Source organism: Rhopilema esculentum, chromosome 11 (genome assembly GCF_057945365.1).
Source record: "Rhopilema esculentum isolate cy_ngs chromosome 11, ASM5794536v1, whole genome shotgun sequence".
Taxonomy (NCBI): domain Eukaryota; kingdom Metazoa; phylum Cnidaria; class Scyphozoa; order Rhizostomeae; family Rhizostomatidae; genus Rhopilema; species Rhopilema esculentum.
The window spans coordinates 11,751,233-11,769,343 of NC_142825.1; the positions used below are offsets into that span (position 1 = coordinate 11,751,233).

The 18,111-nt window shown below is 36.3% G+C and overlaps 1 protein-coding gene across 1 annotated transcript; it reads left to right on the plus strand.

Moving 5' to 3' along the window:
* Positions 1–1,345: 1,345 nt before the first annotated feature.
* LOC135693483 (uncharacterized) lies at positions 1,346–14,163 on the plus strand. Its single transcript, XM_065211988.2, has 7 exons — positions 1,346–1,953; positions 3,963–4,723; positions 5,658–5,920; positions 7,696–7,880; positions 8,452–8,604; positions 9,431–9,520; positions 10,377–14,163. The coding sequence occupies exons 1-7, from the start codon at positions 1,815–1,817 to the stop codon at positions 11,687–11,689; spliced, it is 2,904 nt and encodes a 967-aa protein (XP_065068060.2). The 5' UTR covers positions 1,346–1,814; the 3' UTR covers positions 11,690–14,163.
* Positions 14,164–18,111: the final 3,948 nt, after the last annotated feature.

The window sequence follows — 18,111 nt, forward strand, 5'->3', positions numbered from 1 at the left end:
GCGAACGCTTCTGGTGGGAACGTCGATAAGCTGCTAGCAAAAAAATTTGAACGTGTGTGTTACGAAATGTAAGGAAGTTGTCCTAGAGTTTCACTGCAGTCATACTTGTCAATAAAAGGTTTGTGTAGATGAAAATGGACTGTCCTGTATAAAGCCACAAAAAGGTTGGCTTGTCCAGTAAGGTTGGTTTTGCCTAACCTGGGCCCTAGGGCTTCGGGTGAGTTTGTATGACAACATTCAAGGCTAGCGCAAGGAGGGGGCCCTGCCACTTTGCTTTTTACGTTTCGTTTTTTATTTTACAAGGCTTTAATAGGCAAGCTAGGTTTTGTGCGTTTTTTCAAAAAGGGAAAATTCCACTTATTTTGCTTTGGAATAACAAATTAGACTTCAAAGTTTACAACAGAATAAGACTTGTTTTCCAGAGAGTGAGACATTCACTGGCTGACAAATTAAACAAACATTGTTGTGATTATGCGAAAGACGGGTAAGGATAGTCTTGCATCAATAAATGGGGAGGAATAAAATTTTCTTGGGCGAAAAAATCTGGGGCGAGTCTAACCGTATATAGAGATTGATTGCATACGGTCCGCAACTATGCTCTCAAGAAATCTCTTATTACATTGTTTTATTGTCAGTTTCTGCGTGTTTTCAACAAATGTTCTATCACAAGACAATGCGTGGATCGGAAAATTCATAGGAAGGACGAGAAAGTTAGATTTTCCGACAAAATTCTGGTAAAAAGAAGAAGAAATTAATAAAGGTGCTGACATGCAAAAATAGGATTCAATCAAATAGGCTAAGTAAATTGAATAAAACAATTTTGTCAGAAAACAGGAGAATTTCTTATTTAAAGATTTTCAAGATAGAAGCAAGTTGTTTTAGACATAAATTTTTTTCACAACTGGAATCACAACTTTTTCACAGTCTAAAACGACTTTGAATCGATTCCAATGTTTTATTTTGCAAGCAATTTTTCTATACACAGATTCTCTGCATATTTTGGCAGTGATCAAAGGCCTTAAAATGAACCCTGCCACCCACTAAGAATGGTCCCGCTATTTGTGTAACAGAAAATCTCTGTTTTATAACCTTGGAGAGAAAAAATCAATTTAAAAAACCGTTAAGACCAGGATCAATTAGAGAAGGAAATAGATTTCATTATTCTTTTCATAGAAGACATTACAATACCAAAGTGACTTCTTATTTTCCCGTTCTTAATTAGCTTTATCTAAAATATTTGTTGTACATTGTTTTTAATTTTCTTAGACTGTATAGGATGCAACTAGGTCTGGTGTTCTTCTGTAAAGGTAACATCATGAGGACTTCATTTTGCACTTCGTTTGAGCGAGAAAAGACGCAAGTTTGTCACGGATAATCACAGGGTGACAAAGGTACCCTCTGATGTCCATTTCTGATATTGTACTTCCCAAAAATGGCGAAATGGGAAGCGAAGTGACGAATCGAAAATAGCCTGATTCAAAAGTGTTTGAAGTTAATCGAACTGGTCTACAACTTGCAGACTGTGTGGTGATATTTTACAATTTGGCTGGTTGTTTTTTCGGTGTATTGTACCGGTTTAACATTGAACCGACATGCGAAAGACGAGGCTACTAACCTGCCAAAGGAACAGAGAAGTTAGGCCGTTTGGCTCGTCGTAGTTTTTTTTATCGACCCCGATGTAATTATCTGAATTGATATGAAAACATGTAAAGATGCGGGAGTGCTACCTCAGAGTTTTTGAAGCTACAACTATCTGTTTTGAATAAAGCAACATAGAGGGAGTGGTCTGAATTAAGGCTTAGGACATTGCGACGATGGGTCAGGGCCAAGGAAAGGCTAACAGGGACCATGGAGGTGTAAAAAGTAGTAAACTCAAAACCCTCAGACAACGAAGTGGAGGTGATATTTCACGTTCGAAAGAAAATTTAGCCGATGAACCAAAAGGTGTCCAAGGTAAACATTGTTGATACGGGAGTTGATTTCATTCTCTCATTAATAATTATTTCCGCGCGGTTCCACTTTTCGTACATTCCATATTCTCTTGCTACCGTAGGCAATTATTTGCAACAGTTGCAGCTCATATATAGTTTATGTAAAATGAAAGCTATATATTTTTACATAGGGGAGATAGATGCATGTGTTTTAATGGAAGATAATATAGGTAAAGTTCATGTTTGCTGATTACTTAGGAACGATGAATACTCATCCTGTATTTGGAACGATAAATCTGTTAGTATTTTTCAATCCTTATTCCTGAATAAAATATTAAGTAAATATTGTTTGGAATATGTCATTTTTCCCACATAGACTTTCAAATATCAGTAAAATCTACCTTCAAGATTTTTGGATAAAGAAATTGAATTGTTAATGAAATATTTATTTATCAATATATTTATTTGAAAGTGATCAAAATGATCACGTTTCTAAATAAATTTTGAGCCAAGGTTGTATTTTATAATCAGGTCTTTGAAGCTTTGAGCAATCATAATTTTTTTTCTTGTGATTACCCTTACCAATATTAGCCTTCCTTAAAACAAAATTTTCAAATGGCTTGCAAAAGCAGAACAAAAACACATTTAATGATGTGGCATTTTATGACATGCTTGTTGGGCATTCCAATTAGTAGTTGCATTTATACTCATGTAGTGAAATAAGGACACTAATCATTGCCAAAAAATTTATAATTATCATTGTATTGTTTCTTTTTTCTGTATATCTTTGTACTTAGTTTTCTCACATTGCTCTGACTAATCAGATCTCTTTAGTCTCCACATTTCTACTTGCTTTGAATGGTTTAATCGTTGAAAAATAGCTGTTGGTGGTACTTGGATAATCCAGAGAAGAACAAGAGTTTTTTCATTTAGACTACATATTATATGGACCATAGAAACAACCTCAGGTTTCTTTTTATATTGCTAAAGATATAGGACCATCAATGCATGAAATACAGATGTACAGAATGTAATCGCAAATTTTCTCCCAACTTTTTGTGATGCTGCTCTCTGTATGTTCTATATATGTTCTGTATGTTCTCTGTATGATGCTGCTCATTTCATGAAACTGTGCAAAACTTGAAAGAGTAAATATGGAATTTCTTCTTTGTGACTTATGAGATTAAATATAGTTAAAGGCTGTTTAAAAAGGGTCAAGAGTAAAAATTGTCAGCAAATCACAAACAGCCCTAGGCATTTCTATATACCTCCAAAAGCATTATTGTTTAAAAGCCAATGTTTTATAACAGTTATCTGTTAAACAGTTTTGTTTCTGTTTGCTACTACTTGAACTTGTTTCGGTTTATTTTGAAGCAGCAATTCCGCATGATCTTCAGTTTCACTATGAAAATGGTTTTCCCCACATGTTCAGTTCTTTTTTTACTATAGCTTCATGAACAGTTTGCTAACAATCCAAGAATCTCCTTTTTTACAAAACAACCAAAGGTCCAACTTGATTGCTACTGATCAGCTTGGATGATAAAAATTTCCTAGTGCTGTAAGTCAGTTTGACCTACTTCACTTTCTCACTGGAACCCTTAGGATCCTCACTTTATTGCAAAATGTGTTCCAGTGAGGATTGTGTTACATTAGTTATACTTTAGATAAGTTTTTTAAAGTTAGAGTACAATAATGTGTGAAGTATTGGAAAATTATTGTATTTGTTGCTACCCTTCTTTCAAAGGCAGTTCTGGGACACTGAGAATTCATGCATATATCAAGCAGTGTCTCAGTTTTTCTCACCGATGTAGCCACACCTCATGATTCCTTTGCTGACTATCTATGGAAGACTGATAAAACTTCTCACTAAAGTTAAAGTTTCATCATGGCATGGACTTAATCACAAGCCCTTGGATCTCTAATCATCCTTATATTCAACTTCCTTCTCTATTATTGCCTAGTGTATACCTGACAATGTTATAATTTTAAGTTTTATGACTGCTAACAGAACTTTTGAATTTTCTTTTATAGATTTTATGGCCCACAGACCTCTGCCTGCAATTCCACCAAAGTTTGATGGTTCACCTAGTGACCTTTCAGTTTCACCGCCAACACCACAAACAGATGTATTTACTTTCGATGAATCTGATCCATCATGTTTCCTTGTTCAACATGATTTTGAAGCAACAGACAGTACCATGCTTAGTATAAGGAAAGGAGAATTTATAAAGATACTTGATAGAGAGACAAATGCAGGTGACTGGGCTCGTGGACAAAACAGCAATGGAGAGATAGGTTGGGTGCCATCTGCCTACCTTGTGGAGAATGAGAGCCTAAATCGTTATGACTGGTATCATGGGAAGATATCAAGAAATAGAGCAGAGTATCTACTTAGTAGTGGAATAAATGGAAGCTTTCTCATACGGGAGAGTGAAAGCAGCCCTGGTCAATATTCTCTGTCTGTCAGGCACGAAGGAAGGGTGTATCACTACAGAGTGAACAATGATAGTGATGGAAGTATGTATGTTCAAGAAGGGATTAAGTTTAAGTCTATACCTGAGCTAGTGACATATCATACCCAAGAACCTGGTGGGCTGATTGCCTGCCTGCGATATGCAGCTCCAAAACTTGACAAGCCTACAGTTTATTCAATCTCACCTGAGTGTGACCAATGGGAAGTAGCAAGGCAAGAGATTACAATAAGCCAGAAACTTGGAGGGGGGCAATATGGAGAAGTGTACAAAGCAGAATATAGAAAGTTTCATAAAACAGTAGCAGTGAAAACACTAAAGGTCAGTTGATTATATTCAGCATCTGGTTTAATGTTTCAAGTATAAAAATGTTGGACAGGTAGGGAACTCCTCAGTCCTAATGCGAACGGTCACAAAAACTCTATGGCTTGTAGACCAAAGAGATCATGAATATTTTCAGCAAGGATAGTAATTCTTTGCTAAGTTTTGCTCATGTGCTTATGTTTTAACAATTTTGGCACACTGGGTCTTTCTGGTTTTGTATTGAACACAATTATTTTCTACTTTCAATCCATGAGTTAGCTTTTGAGGTTGTGATAAATGCATACATGCATTACAACCAATGATATATGAACCCCAACATTAATGATCTTGGTCTTATGACAAAATTTCTACTACCTTTGCACAAGGACACTACATTGTTAGGAAAAGTTTCACAAATTTATCTCACTAGAACACCCATATGAGTGTTTTGCTGGATTTGTTATGTTTTAAAATATAGAATATTTAAAAATGCTTGAAAAAGCAGAAACATGTCATACCAAAGAACTTTACAAAAAGTACTTTAATATGGGATGTTACCACCATTTTGTGCTATTTTCAAATATTATATTTTGCTAAACTTGCTTCTTGAATAAAATTAATTCTTAATCAGAAGAATTGATATTGAAGATATGGTAGGGATATGAGTTGCATGGCCAGACCATATTCATCAGATATCAATATTGTTGAATATAGCATAATTTTTTGGATAGCTGAAACACAATTTACAATAACTAGACATGCAGTCTTTCCCCCTTTTGACAATATACATATTTGATGAATATCAATATTGAAAATATGGTCATCATTTAGAATTTGAATGTTGCAAAAGCAAGAGGCTGATTTTAACGTTCTGGTTTCTAGACTAAAAGTTCAAATAGGTGAATAGAGTTCAATTCATTCTAAACTCTAAATATAATTATTTTTTGTTCAGGAGGATGCCACTGATGTTGAAGAATTCTTGAAGGAAGCTGACATGATGAAGCACATCAGACATCCAAACCTTGTGCAATTAATTGGTGTCTGCACACAAGAAAAGCCAATTTACATTATTACTGAATACATGCCTCGGGGAAATTTGCTTGATTATCTTCGAAACCCATCAAGCAAGGACCTGCCTGCAACAACACTGCTTTATATGGCAACCCAGGTAGCAGCCGCCATGGATTATTTAGAAAAACATAGTTTTATTCATAGGTGAGTGCTTTTTGCATAGGCAGTATCTGCTTGTTTTCAAAATACACTCCCCTCCCAAAAGTATTCGAACGGAAGCCAATGTTGCGACGGTGTCAGGTTAAGTTGATGAAAACAAAAATAAAGAATGACAATAGGGATCACTTCAGGCAATCATAAAACAAAGTTTAAATTGCACAAATTTTTGAATTTAAGTCAATAATTCCTTTTATCAATAGAATAACTTCAATATTGGTGGGGATACTCGCGAGACAAAAGGGCAGCACAGGGCTAGCCAGGAAATGACCTCTGCAAAATTTTAATGAAATGGAGAGGAATAATGGTGTGAATGTCAAAGGTTTTATCAAATAATTGCTGCTTGGTCTTCAGAGGATCTCTATTCGTTGAATCTTTTGTAAAAAACCAAAGAAGCCATATAATTTTCATAACTAAATCTACACTTATTCAAGAAGACATTATCGCCCCGGTTGGCAACAGTTGGTTTTTTTATAACCCTAAGTCTGTTTTGCCGGTGAGTGCAAATATAATTCCGGATTTCGATAGAGTATGCCTAATTTAGTTTTTGAGTCAATTTTGGTCACAAAACTTCAAAGTTACTTGCAATTTTTACTCCTTTGAAATTGACAAGCATTAGCAAGTTTCTTCGCAAACCCTGCTACAATTCTTTGGTTCCTATAAGAAAAATCTTTTTGACCTGCCTGTTTTCTCCAGTGAACTGCTTTTTTACATAGGTTGCAAATTCTTTGTGTTGTAAACTTCGTGTAGTCCACTTGCTGTGCAATTTCATCATATGAATGACCTGCCTGGCGTAAAAACTTTATGACCATTTGCTTAGCTTCATCCATATTTTGTGTTTTTACCAGTGTCCAAAGATAAACATTTTTTGCGCTATTGAGAAAAATTTGCCCAGTAAACTTTATCCAAACAAAATATTTGCTTGTTTATATATTTATTTTGCTTATTTTCTGACGCCATCGTTTTATTCTGCCACCAAAATTTGATCTTCCTTTTTCACTAACATGGAGTTTGTAAAAACTTGGCCCAAAATTTTGCCCAACCGTTCGAATACTTTTGGGAGGGGAGTGTAAGTTACCATTGCCATACACAATGCTTAGTTTACCATTCATCTATTTTAGCATTGATTTTTTGCTAATACCTTCACAGTTAGTGCTTTCTCTTAGTATCTTCATTTCATCTATATAAATGTTTGAGCGGGACAGCATTTTTCAATAGAAAGTGGTTTTTCTTCCTATACTTTGGACTTCCTAGCAATTGTGTTTATGTTTTTATCAATGTTTGCCATTTTGATTTATTTGCATTTTACTTGAATTCATTATTTCTGGCTTTTGCATAAGACTGAGAGCAGATAAGTGGTTGGGAACAGATAAGAGGCAGCCAAATGTTGTTTTCAAGTTTAAACATAAGGACACTGGTAGTTATTTACTGCTGTTGTTGAAGCAGTTTCAAAAAGCCTGACTTATTATATTCAAACGAGAGTATGTTTTAAATAAGCTCTCAATAGTTCTAGTCATTGGTCCAAAACAGTTCTGCTTTCAAATTGGTCCTGCACAAATATGAATAGCAGATCCAGATGGGTTTGGATCTAATGTAAACACATGATTAGTCAGTACAGGCATAGACTTGATCCGTTTTGATCTTATCTCATGCAAATTGAGTCTTAGTCTAAGAACCTCCACATGAACACTAAAAGTACATATTACTTATAAGTAGTTGTACAAGACCTTGCATTTGCAATCGATGTTCATTGTATTTTTCAGAGACTTAGCAGCAAGAAACTGTCTGGTTGGCGAGAACCATCTCATCAAAGTAGCAGATTTCGGACTTGCTCGAGGCTTGCAATCAAATTACTACAAAGCCCATGCTGGTGCAAAGTTTCCAATTAAATGGACGGCTCCAGAAGCACTTGCTTACAACAAATTCTCATCTAAATCAGATGTATGGGGTGGGTAAAGTCTAGATTTTGCCATTCAAAAGTAAGATCTAGATTAGATGTATGTTTTATTACATAAAATATTTACTTATTGACTCTCATGCAATGGCCAATACAACCTTGACCAACCGACAACTTTGTAAAATTCTATCAATTTTCAATATATACCCTTGTGACAACACAGTGAATGGAACAGGTCTTTCAAACAGATGTCATGCCTTGTTCTTATCAGGTCGAATTTACCCAAAATTTGAACAACTTGTTATCAGTAACCTTGAGCTGGGCAAGGGAGGTGAAAGACCAAACGACAAAAGCAAAGCAAGGAAAATTGTTAAATCTCACTAGGGAATGGGGGGACTACCCGCGTTGTGCAAGTGTCCTTGTGGAAAAATCATCACTGGATCTTTGTAAATATACCTATTTAAGAGTAACCTGTATCTGAGAATATTTTTTTTGGTAATCGTTGCGAATACTAATAACGTTGGTTCCCTTTTTCGTTGAAGAATCCCATCACACTTTTTGCTATGTCCCACCTTGTTTATATTTGCACAACTATATATTATGCTTTTTGTTAAATCCCTAGCATTTGGAATTCTGATGTGGGAAATTGCTACATATGGAATGTCCCCTTACCCTGGCCGAGATCTGAGTCACGTGTATACATATTTGGAACAAGGCAACAGACTGGATCGACCAGAAGGCTGCCCTGAGCCCACTTATCAATTAATGCTTCGATGTGAGTACGGTGCTTTGTTATAAGATAGAGTGTTAAAACCTTGTCTTTGTTTGCTTTGCTTGAGATTTTATGCGAAACTCTTTTATAATGTTATGTTTGAAACTGTTTGTTGAAGAACAAAGCCATCAATGACCAGCCAGGAGCCATATTTCTATGATCAAGAGCCTGATTAGGGCAGCAAATCCTTGCCTTCCCCTTACGTTCTTCTCTTGTTTATGTAAAAATGCCTTTTTATGATCACCTATCAATTCGTGGCTCGATTTTCCTATGTTTTGTTACTTGAATTATGATAATGCATTCCATATTATCTGGAAAGTTTCTGGGAAACAAAAACAAAATGAAACAATGACAGTGCCTTCTTAGATACAAGAAAAACAGATAGAAGAGCATGTTTGTTTGCCTCAGTATGTTACTCGATGTTATGTTCAGGACGCCTTGGTGGTACGGTGTGTTAAGAAAATGTTGCAACACCTTGTAATTTTACACCTAGAATCTTAGTAAAGCTCACTTGCCAACTTTCCTACTATATGAGAGTTCAACCAAGGCACGGACTGGTCTGCAGGTGTATATTATAACCAACACCGTAGAGATTGACCATGTTTAAGGATTTTATAAAGCAACAATTATATCGTGTAAGCTTTTCGTTGGTTAGCCGTTACTTATTCAGAAAGCCTGCCTTCCAATAGTAGTCGAAACGACATACTGCAAGCTGCTTGAGCAACTTGAAATTGAGCAACGTGTGTTTGTGGCCTACCCAGGACCCAGTTAAAGTGCTATACTGTTCATAACGCACTCGCCTGTTTTGAAAATCGTTTCTTTATTAAAGGTTGGGCTTGGGAGCCGGCTGACAGGCCATCTTTTGAAGTTATTCACCAAGAATTAAATACGATGTTTTCTTCAACTAATGTTGAAGACGGTATGTATATTAATACTTTGTTTACGTTCTTCATCAAAATATATATATATTTTATCCATTCTGTTTTTCTGTTGAATGTAAATCAATTCCATGTGTCTTAAACATTAGAATAAAGATTAAAACTTGTTTTCTTTGCCGCTAGCGTCTTCTAGACTTGCAGCCCAACGAACGGAATTATAATTTAGATGCATTTTTAAGCAGCAATTTTGCCCAGATTGATAATATATAGCGACAGTGTTTTAGTAATTGCTCATTTTGAATGATAGGCGCATCTTTCCGCTCATATGTTGAAAATTCATCAATTTGCACAATTGACAGTAATTTACTTACTCTAAAAAAGTTGACAGGAATAAAAAAAATCTACTTACTTTCCAATTTTTAAATGCGACTGTTCGCTCTCCTTCAAACTGTCTCAACAGATAATTGGCCAACTTTTTCAAGCTAACTGCGTCGCGTGTAAAGATGTCCATATGGTGCATTGTGTATCATCTAGAGAAGGATGGTTCAGAAGATCATTTTGCGATGCATGTTGGTTTGGTCCTTTATAAGACCGGGTCAACCGGGTCTCTAAGTAGGTTGGGTAATTCGGCCTTTTAATAGACTGGGTAGTTTGGGTTCCTAGGTAGTTTGAGTTTTTCAGTCCCCTATTTTTCTTTACGGTTTCTGAAACTATAGCAAATTCAAACGAAAAATTATGTTGCTGAGAAAACCCTCTCCTATCAACCTCTCGGTGCCATTGACTAGGGTTGCTTGTGAAAGGGGTGAGCTTTCTTCGGTATCGAGTACTGTGTTTGTATTCTGGCAAATGAATAAAATCATATTACATTTCCTCAAAATATTTCATTTTGCTTTGTAGAAGTAGCCGACACACTTCGTCGTGAGCATTCCACAGCCCAAGTTCCTATCGTAAAGGGTTATACACAAACTTTGATAAAATCTAGGAATGAAAGGTTACCGGACTTACCCCCTCCCCTTAAAATGCCGGATCAAGATGGGAAGGATGACGTTATTTCTCGTAAAGAGCGGCCAATTTTACCGAAAGATCGCCCCCCGGCACCCCCTCCTGAACTCTCAAGAGTGGATGCTAATATAGAAGGAAGACCGCCAATGCCCTTGCCAAATAAAGGGGGTGACATACCGTTAGCGTCCAGCCCACCTGAGACGCCCAGCCGACATCAGAACAGCCCAAAAATTGCTGCCACGTTGAAAGATCGTCCACAGTTACCTATACCAATGGTCAAAAGGCCACCGAAACCAAGCGAGAATAAAGAATCAAAGAGAAACGAGAACCACCTGATTACGACACGGTCTGATTCTTTAAGCAATATTTCGTTGAATGAACTTTCAAGAGGCTTAGGTGCTTTAAAATCAGTGAAACATCCTGCTGGCAAGTCAAAAAAGCCGGTTGTGGATAGCATTGACGGTCCGGACACTAAATCAAGCCACCTTGAAAGTGTGTCAGAATTGCAGAAGAGGCCACTACCAAAACGACCAAACGGAGACCAACCTGCCCGACCTGCCAGACCTCTCGGTATAATAGAAGACCATGTACCGGCTATAGGTAGCCAGGAACCGGAAATTAAGCCAGTACCTGCACCGAGGAGAACAGTCAAAGTCCCGGAGCGGAAAGCCAACGGATCGGTTTCTATTCAGTCAGATATTCCAAAGAGACCTTTGTTACCGCCTAAGCCATCGAATGTTGGTCAAGGGGGACCTAAGCCAGAAATCGTGGGAAGGAAGCCACAAATGTCGAAAGTTGTCAAAGGGCCTAAGATAAAACACGTGAATGTAAACACAAGTTCATTGAAGGTAGATTTAATACCAGTAGCAGAAGAAACGCAAAATCTTTACCGATGTGCTTGTGATATTATTACTTTAGCTGAGGCGCGTGTTTCTGAGAACATTAGAGATAAATCCGAAGGTTGCGTCGCCACGGCCGATAGCCTGCTGGAACGGCTGTCGACATATCGCGACTCATTGGGGCCTGTGACGAGAATGAAAGTCAATAAGCATATAACGAGTCTGGAAGAAGGCAACAGTGAACTGAAGTCCCTCCTTAATCAAATCTCAGATACTCCGAATACAGTCGAATTATCAAGGATCTGCAAGATGCTGACTTCCCTTGTCGATGTAATTGAGACTCTTTCGAAATCGTTGCCTGAACTGTAAGCGTTCCCTTTGTTTTAAGAATCATATTTGCGCATAACACATCTCCATATCGCTGATTTCGTCTATAATCAAGATGGTCCATTTCCTTCCTTGTATTTGAAGCCATTGCCAAAGAAATGTTTCTGTTAACACATGAAAACATTTAACGCCTTGAAATCAGTATCACCTGGCCACTTAAACAAGGGAACGCGCAATTGGCTTCTTCGCAGTTACCCATATCGATAGGTTTAAATTATGGAGAATTTTCAGTAATTCTGTCCTCACTTTAATGCTCTAAAAGACATGTATATTATCAATTATGCTAAATTGCTTGGCACAGCGATGTGCAAGTTGATTTTTTTTACTGATTTGAAATTCCATATCATTCTTCAACCAACTGTATTTTTTATACCTTATTTTGTAATCATATTAGGCCAACTGGTTGTATAAGAATTTTGTTGTTTTTTGTGTCGTCATAAATAGCTACTTTTGGCATTGAAATCCATGTAACATACTCATTTCAAAATCTTCGTTTTATATAATAGATTTATCCAAAACTACTTTGGAAAAGATTGAAATTTGTCAGATACACTTCAGTATAAAAATTTCATAATTAAGGGTTTGTGTGTCAAAGTCCAAGATACAGGCCTAGAAGGGATTAACAGATTCGTTACGCTCACAGAAAATGAAGGCATCTATATCTTTCAGTTAGTTTAGGTATAGATACGGTTACTATAGTGGCAATTTAATTTATATATTAGCATTTATGATCGTATTATGGTTAGTTTATCAATTATTTTTGCTGTTAAATGTTCCATATGTCTATTTACAAATAAGCGCATCGTCAGGCTATTTATGGAACCCCCATTACCAGCGTGATTTTGTATAACAGTCTGTGCATAGAGGATACCATGTTGGTGTATGATGCACGTTTTACACATTTTTTTTCTATCAAAAGATTTTCTATGACTTTGATTGAAGAGGGCTGTCATCAAAAACGGAAATTGTTCTAAACCATAATGCGATGATGGGTTTTTATAAGAATATTTGCTAAAAACCTCTAATAGCATTTCTTAAGTTTTGGCAGAATTAGTCTAGTAAAATGCAAAGACAAGAGTTTTAAAGATTTAATTTCCTTTATTCACCGGAATAATCTGAAAATTGATAGCTTTATTCTTTAAGCATCATGAGATTTTTAGGATCGCAATTTGTCCATCAGGTAAAAAAGTTTGGCTGTGTTTTCCTAAGATATTCTTAAAATGCAAAGCTAGAAGTCTTCAATTGAATTTATGTTTCAAACTGTCAATCTCCATGCAATAAAAGTTTTTACTGTTTGTTTGAGTTTAGCTTTATTTGATACTTCATATCGCACTTTTTTAACTAGTTTCCAAAATAATTTCACAGCGTATTACGATTGAATCTAGACAAAAATAATGTCAGATAATTTTTGCTACCATGAATATACTTTCGTTTTTGAGAAAATAACTCATGAACGACCAAAGCCCACACTGTTTATAAGATACCCGTCTTTAAACTTTAAAGGGTAGTGAGAACTTTTGTTGGCCATCAAAGGGGAAATTTTGAACTATATTGCCTATGAAAGCTGAGTAATCTCTTGTGTTTTTTTGCATGACTGACTTATATAGATTGCGCAGTCATAATATCTGAAACTCCACAACCTAAAGCCCCCCCCTTCCCTCTCCTCCCTCTCTTCCCCTCTACCGGAATCTAAAAACGCAGGCTCTCTATTTTGAAGGAATTTATGATTTAACGATTTCTCATTGGTTAGTTTTTCTATTCTAGTTAGTCACTGTAGGTCCCTAATGTTCATAATTTTGCTATCACAATGTTGTTTATAACAACCCCTTTTTCTTACCTGAAAGCCAAGAGTACTTACCAGAAAAAACGCCTTGTATATTAATGTTTGCTGTATAAATATGTATTTTATATCATCCCATGGTTTACACATACGTAGACTCTTATTTTAAAGCTCTTTCGACCAGAAAACGGATTATGCCAAAGAATGGCCTCTGTTTCCCTTACAACGAAGCTGGTAGCTGTTGGGTTCCAAATTTATGTGCGTCCTTATAATATTGCCTGTTAAACCTTTTATGGGTACATTTATGTTCTTACAGAAGTGGCTGTTAAATTATTGCTAATACTGACAAATTTCGGCATTAACGCTCTGGCATCACGCCTCGAGATTTTCGAGTAAGATCAAACTTAGGGTGAGAGCCTTGTTTCGCTTCTTTCCGAATAATTGCAGGTTGGTTTATTATACTAGTGCCTATGCTAGTCTACATGGCGAAGTTTTTAATTCGTCTCGCTGTACGCGTTCATGTTACTTTGCTGGTTAATTGCGTATATTGTTTATATCACATGAAATGAATTAATGTTGTTTAATGTAATAAAAGGATAGTTACCTTCGTGAAGTAATCAAATTTCTTATTTTGTAAAATAGGCGGCAAATCGATGCGAATTTTGGAAAATTTGTACTTTATTTCTCTGCATCTTCAATGCCTGGCTTGCATTTCGACTGACCACGTTTTGCTTTAAAATCTGAAGAGTGACTAACTTGCTTTCTTCATCACGTGTATCAACCAAGGGGGCCTTGATTGTCCACCCCTATTGAACAGTTATTAGTAATAGGACGACTTCGATATAGGGATTTTCGCATCCCATAAGCGCTGTCCACCCCCGGTTAACTTTGATTTTAAGAAACCTGAATCCAGCACGAGTTGCTTTTCCCTGGAGAAAAGTGTCAAGGTGAAACTGCAATTTTAGAGCGAAGGGACAACTTGCACGACGAAACAATAGAAACAGAGACCAAGTGACTTTGGATTGTGATTTGACTGTTGTTATGTATTATGTTAAGAAAGTGCCCAGGGTGCATTGCAAGAAAACGTAAGGCTATGCCAATTCGCTAATTCGTCTCCGCCAGGATAATTTATCTCTGCCTTATACCGTCACAAAGAATATTTATTGCTTGATTTTTAATTAACGAATTGCAAGGATGCCCTGGAAAGTCAATCACCCATCAGAGTAAGGTACCTACTTGGAGACAATCTACCTAAAATCGCTTCAGCTCTGTGCATATTTTCAGGCTTGAGTTGTATCTATTTTCCGAAACAATGCTTAGACATGACATGACATGACGGTTTGAAAAATTTATTTACCCTATTAATCAAGAAATGTTCTGCTTTTTATTCAAAATTTGATCATTTCTTATTTTTTTTCCTTTCAGTACTTAAGTTTGTACTTATCTATTCCTCACGAGTTTCCAGTACTCTCGTTTCTTATAAGGCTGAATATTTGACAAGAACTTTCCACCCTCCTTTATGGCAAGGGGTAGAATTTCGACTTATGCAATGAATTTTTGATTATAATTAACCCGGAACTGATAATTAAACTTAAAACAACGTATAATTATTTTAAGATTTAAAACACAGAATAAATTGAAGACTAAAATTAACTCGACAATGGTAAATTTTGAAAAAGAAAACTGCAACTTTGGTCATGATTACCAGTAGTAAAAATTTGAACCCAACAAAGGAATGGTCATTTAAGGCTCTCGCGCAACCAGCATGCTTTGCGACTGTATTTTCAAAACCGGCCTAACGCCATACTGCATGAAATACACTCTTTTTTTATAAGAACCAGTAAATTTAATTTCAGGCTGACTGTTCTTAATATTTTCGAAAATCTGAGGCTGGATTGTTCTTAATTTGTTCTTAAATTAAGAGGGTGTAAGCAGTGCTATTGCTAGCTTTTTCGCTCTAAGGAGGTCTTCAGGCCTCACTTGCCAACAAAGTGAGTGAGACAGCCTTAATTTGCTGACAAATTTGAATATTCACCGAAAAAGCACCCACACATCGCTAAAAATCTTCGATTTTGAGAAAAACGTTGTTCAAAATTGCATTTTGCAGAAGCTCAGCCTCAGCTTGTTCTTAATTTGTTCTTAACTTTTGACCAGTTTTGAGGCCCGTGTTCTTATAAAATTGTTCTTATAAGAAAAAGAGTGTACAAAACACCCGTTCCTTTCCATTTTAGAAAATATTTACCACAAGAGACCTCAGCATCGAAATCTTGTGTATCGGAAACCTTATCATACTTATCATCCTATCTACACGATTTAGATTCATAGTGCACTAATTTTGTATTTAGTCACGTATGTCTAATAACATATTAACGTCATAACTTCTCTCTGTGAGCTCAAACGGTCGAATCTTGGTGTCACTTTCCATTTCCTCAAGATGGTACAAGCGATTTCCAATGAGCAAACCATTCTTAATCAACTCATTTTTTATGTGTTTCCCTTGCAACCAAATCTTCCACATGCCTTGGCGACGCTCAATATCCAAAACATTTTTTATTGTTCCAAATTGATCTTCTATTGCACTGCCTATATCAACAATGTCCACATCGTCTGCTGTAAAATTTCTACGAAACTTCAAACAATATCGCTTCAAACAAGTTGGTGACTGCAACTGTTTAACTCTTAATCCAATATCCCTGGGTTCTTGGTTATCAATCCATTTCCATTTTTGGTCCACTCCTTCCACAAACTCTTCATACATTTCACTTTCCAACATTTGAACTGACCTGGTGCTTATTCTTCCAGCAATTTCTGCTTCATCATAACAGTCCCCCAATCGAAGGATTCCAATTGAAGTATTCCTGAGCCAGGTTTTAGATGCATCTAATTCTAGCTGTTCGTGGAAACTCTTCTCCATGTTTACCTCATCAATCTTTAACCCCTCCATCTCTTCATTGTCAACACTCAACATTTTATTACACCCAAGACAGTTTCTGCCCGTGCATAATATAACACCTACTGAAGTCTGGTGACTCTCAACTGTTCTAGGACGAAAAGGCAAAGTGTCAATGTTTTTAGACATCCGGGCATTCATTTTAAAGCGCCACTTTGTCAGCCATTTACCGAACTCACTAGAGCAATTTTGAAACGATAGCCTTTCAATTAACAACTCCCGCGATGATAAAAGCCACTGATCAGTGATAAAAACTGATTGCGTAGGATCTGACAAAGACTTGAGCCTTGGCGAAGTTTGGATAAAATTTGACTTGTTTTGCTGTTGTTCCCTCGCAACAAGACAAAAATATTGTGAAATGTATTTCATTATTGCCGACCAGGATCATTATAAATTAATGTTTCTTCTCAATCCGTCAGTGGTATCGTTAGTTTAAAATGTGGCTTTCCGACTGTGACACGAAGTCAATAATTGATGAGCAACACTGAAGAATCAATAGTTTTGAAAAGTTGAAGAATTTTGTATTGATTCATCTTCTCGTCACCTTTCCTCCAGAGATCCAAAAAAATATTCATTGGTCCATTGAAACGAGTTGATGATACTAAAAGTGCCGAGAATAAAATGGTTTCTGTTGATATTGATCCGTACGAATATTTTTCGATTGCAACTTTGAATTTCGCATCGTTATCTCGTTTTTTGTGAACATTCAAGGTGAGAATCTTTTAACTTTAAAGAGATTTCAAAAGCTAAGGTTTCTTTTAAAAGCCACGACTTTACGTAAGGAGGGAAGTTTGAGGACAGTAGAAGCATTTTTGAAACAATTGAAGCATCATGCGGCCATAAAATTGAAACAATTTTAAACTACAAAGAATGGCAAGTGAAGATTATGAGGACCTAGAATGAAAAATTCTGTGGCAGAGTAGAATGAAGGTACTTGGACAAAAAAAACTCTTAAAAAACATCTGAATTGCACGCCATATATTCTGGAATAGAGTTCTCAAGTGTGACGTTACAAAAAACTATTTTAGAATTTTCGAATTTTGACCACATAACATGAAAGAACATCATAAAATACCCATTTATATGCAAAATCAGTTAAATTTGTCAAAAATTGGGTGATCTATGACCAATAGAAGACTTGAAGTTTGCTGACGGATTACTGTTATTTTGGCTCAGTTCACAAAGTTATGAACTGAGACCAAATTACAGAGGTTTGATGAGGCAAGATCTTGTGCTCATCTGGTCATATCTCAACTAGTTCATGATACTTTTTTCTGATTTTGCAGATATAGAGAAACCTTTTTCTGTATTTCATGATGCACTTTCAGGATGTGAGAAAAAATTTCAAAAATTCTAAAAAAAGATTTTTGTGACGTCATCACTTGACAACCGCATATTTGCCTGGTATAACACACTCGTAAAAAAATAATAAAGAGAAATGCTTATGGGAACATAAGTCGACCTTCAGTACTCACGTTTTTTATTGCTAGTGCCATTTTAGCACATATTGTCATAGACATAAACTAACATATTTTTGGGAAGGTGACGAGGTGCGAGATGACGGTCCAAACGACAACAATCCAATTGCAGTTTTGTACTAAGCCTTTTCTTAAAGAGAACCTTCACATTTTCCTTTTCTGTCATTTCCTTTTTGAACCAAAGTAATTCTCGCCA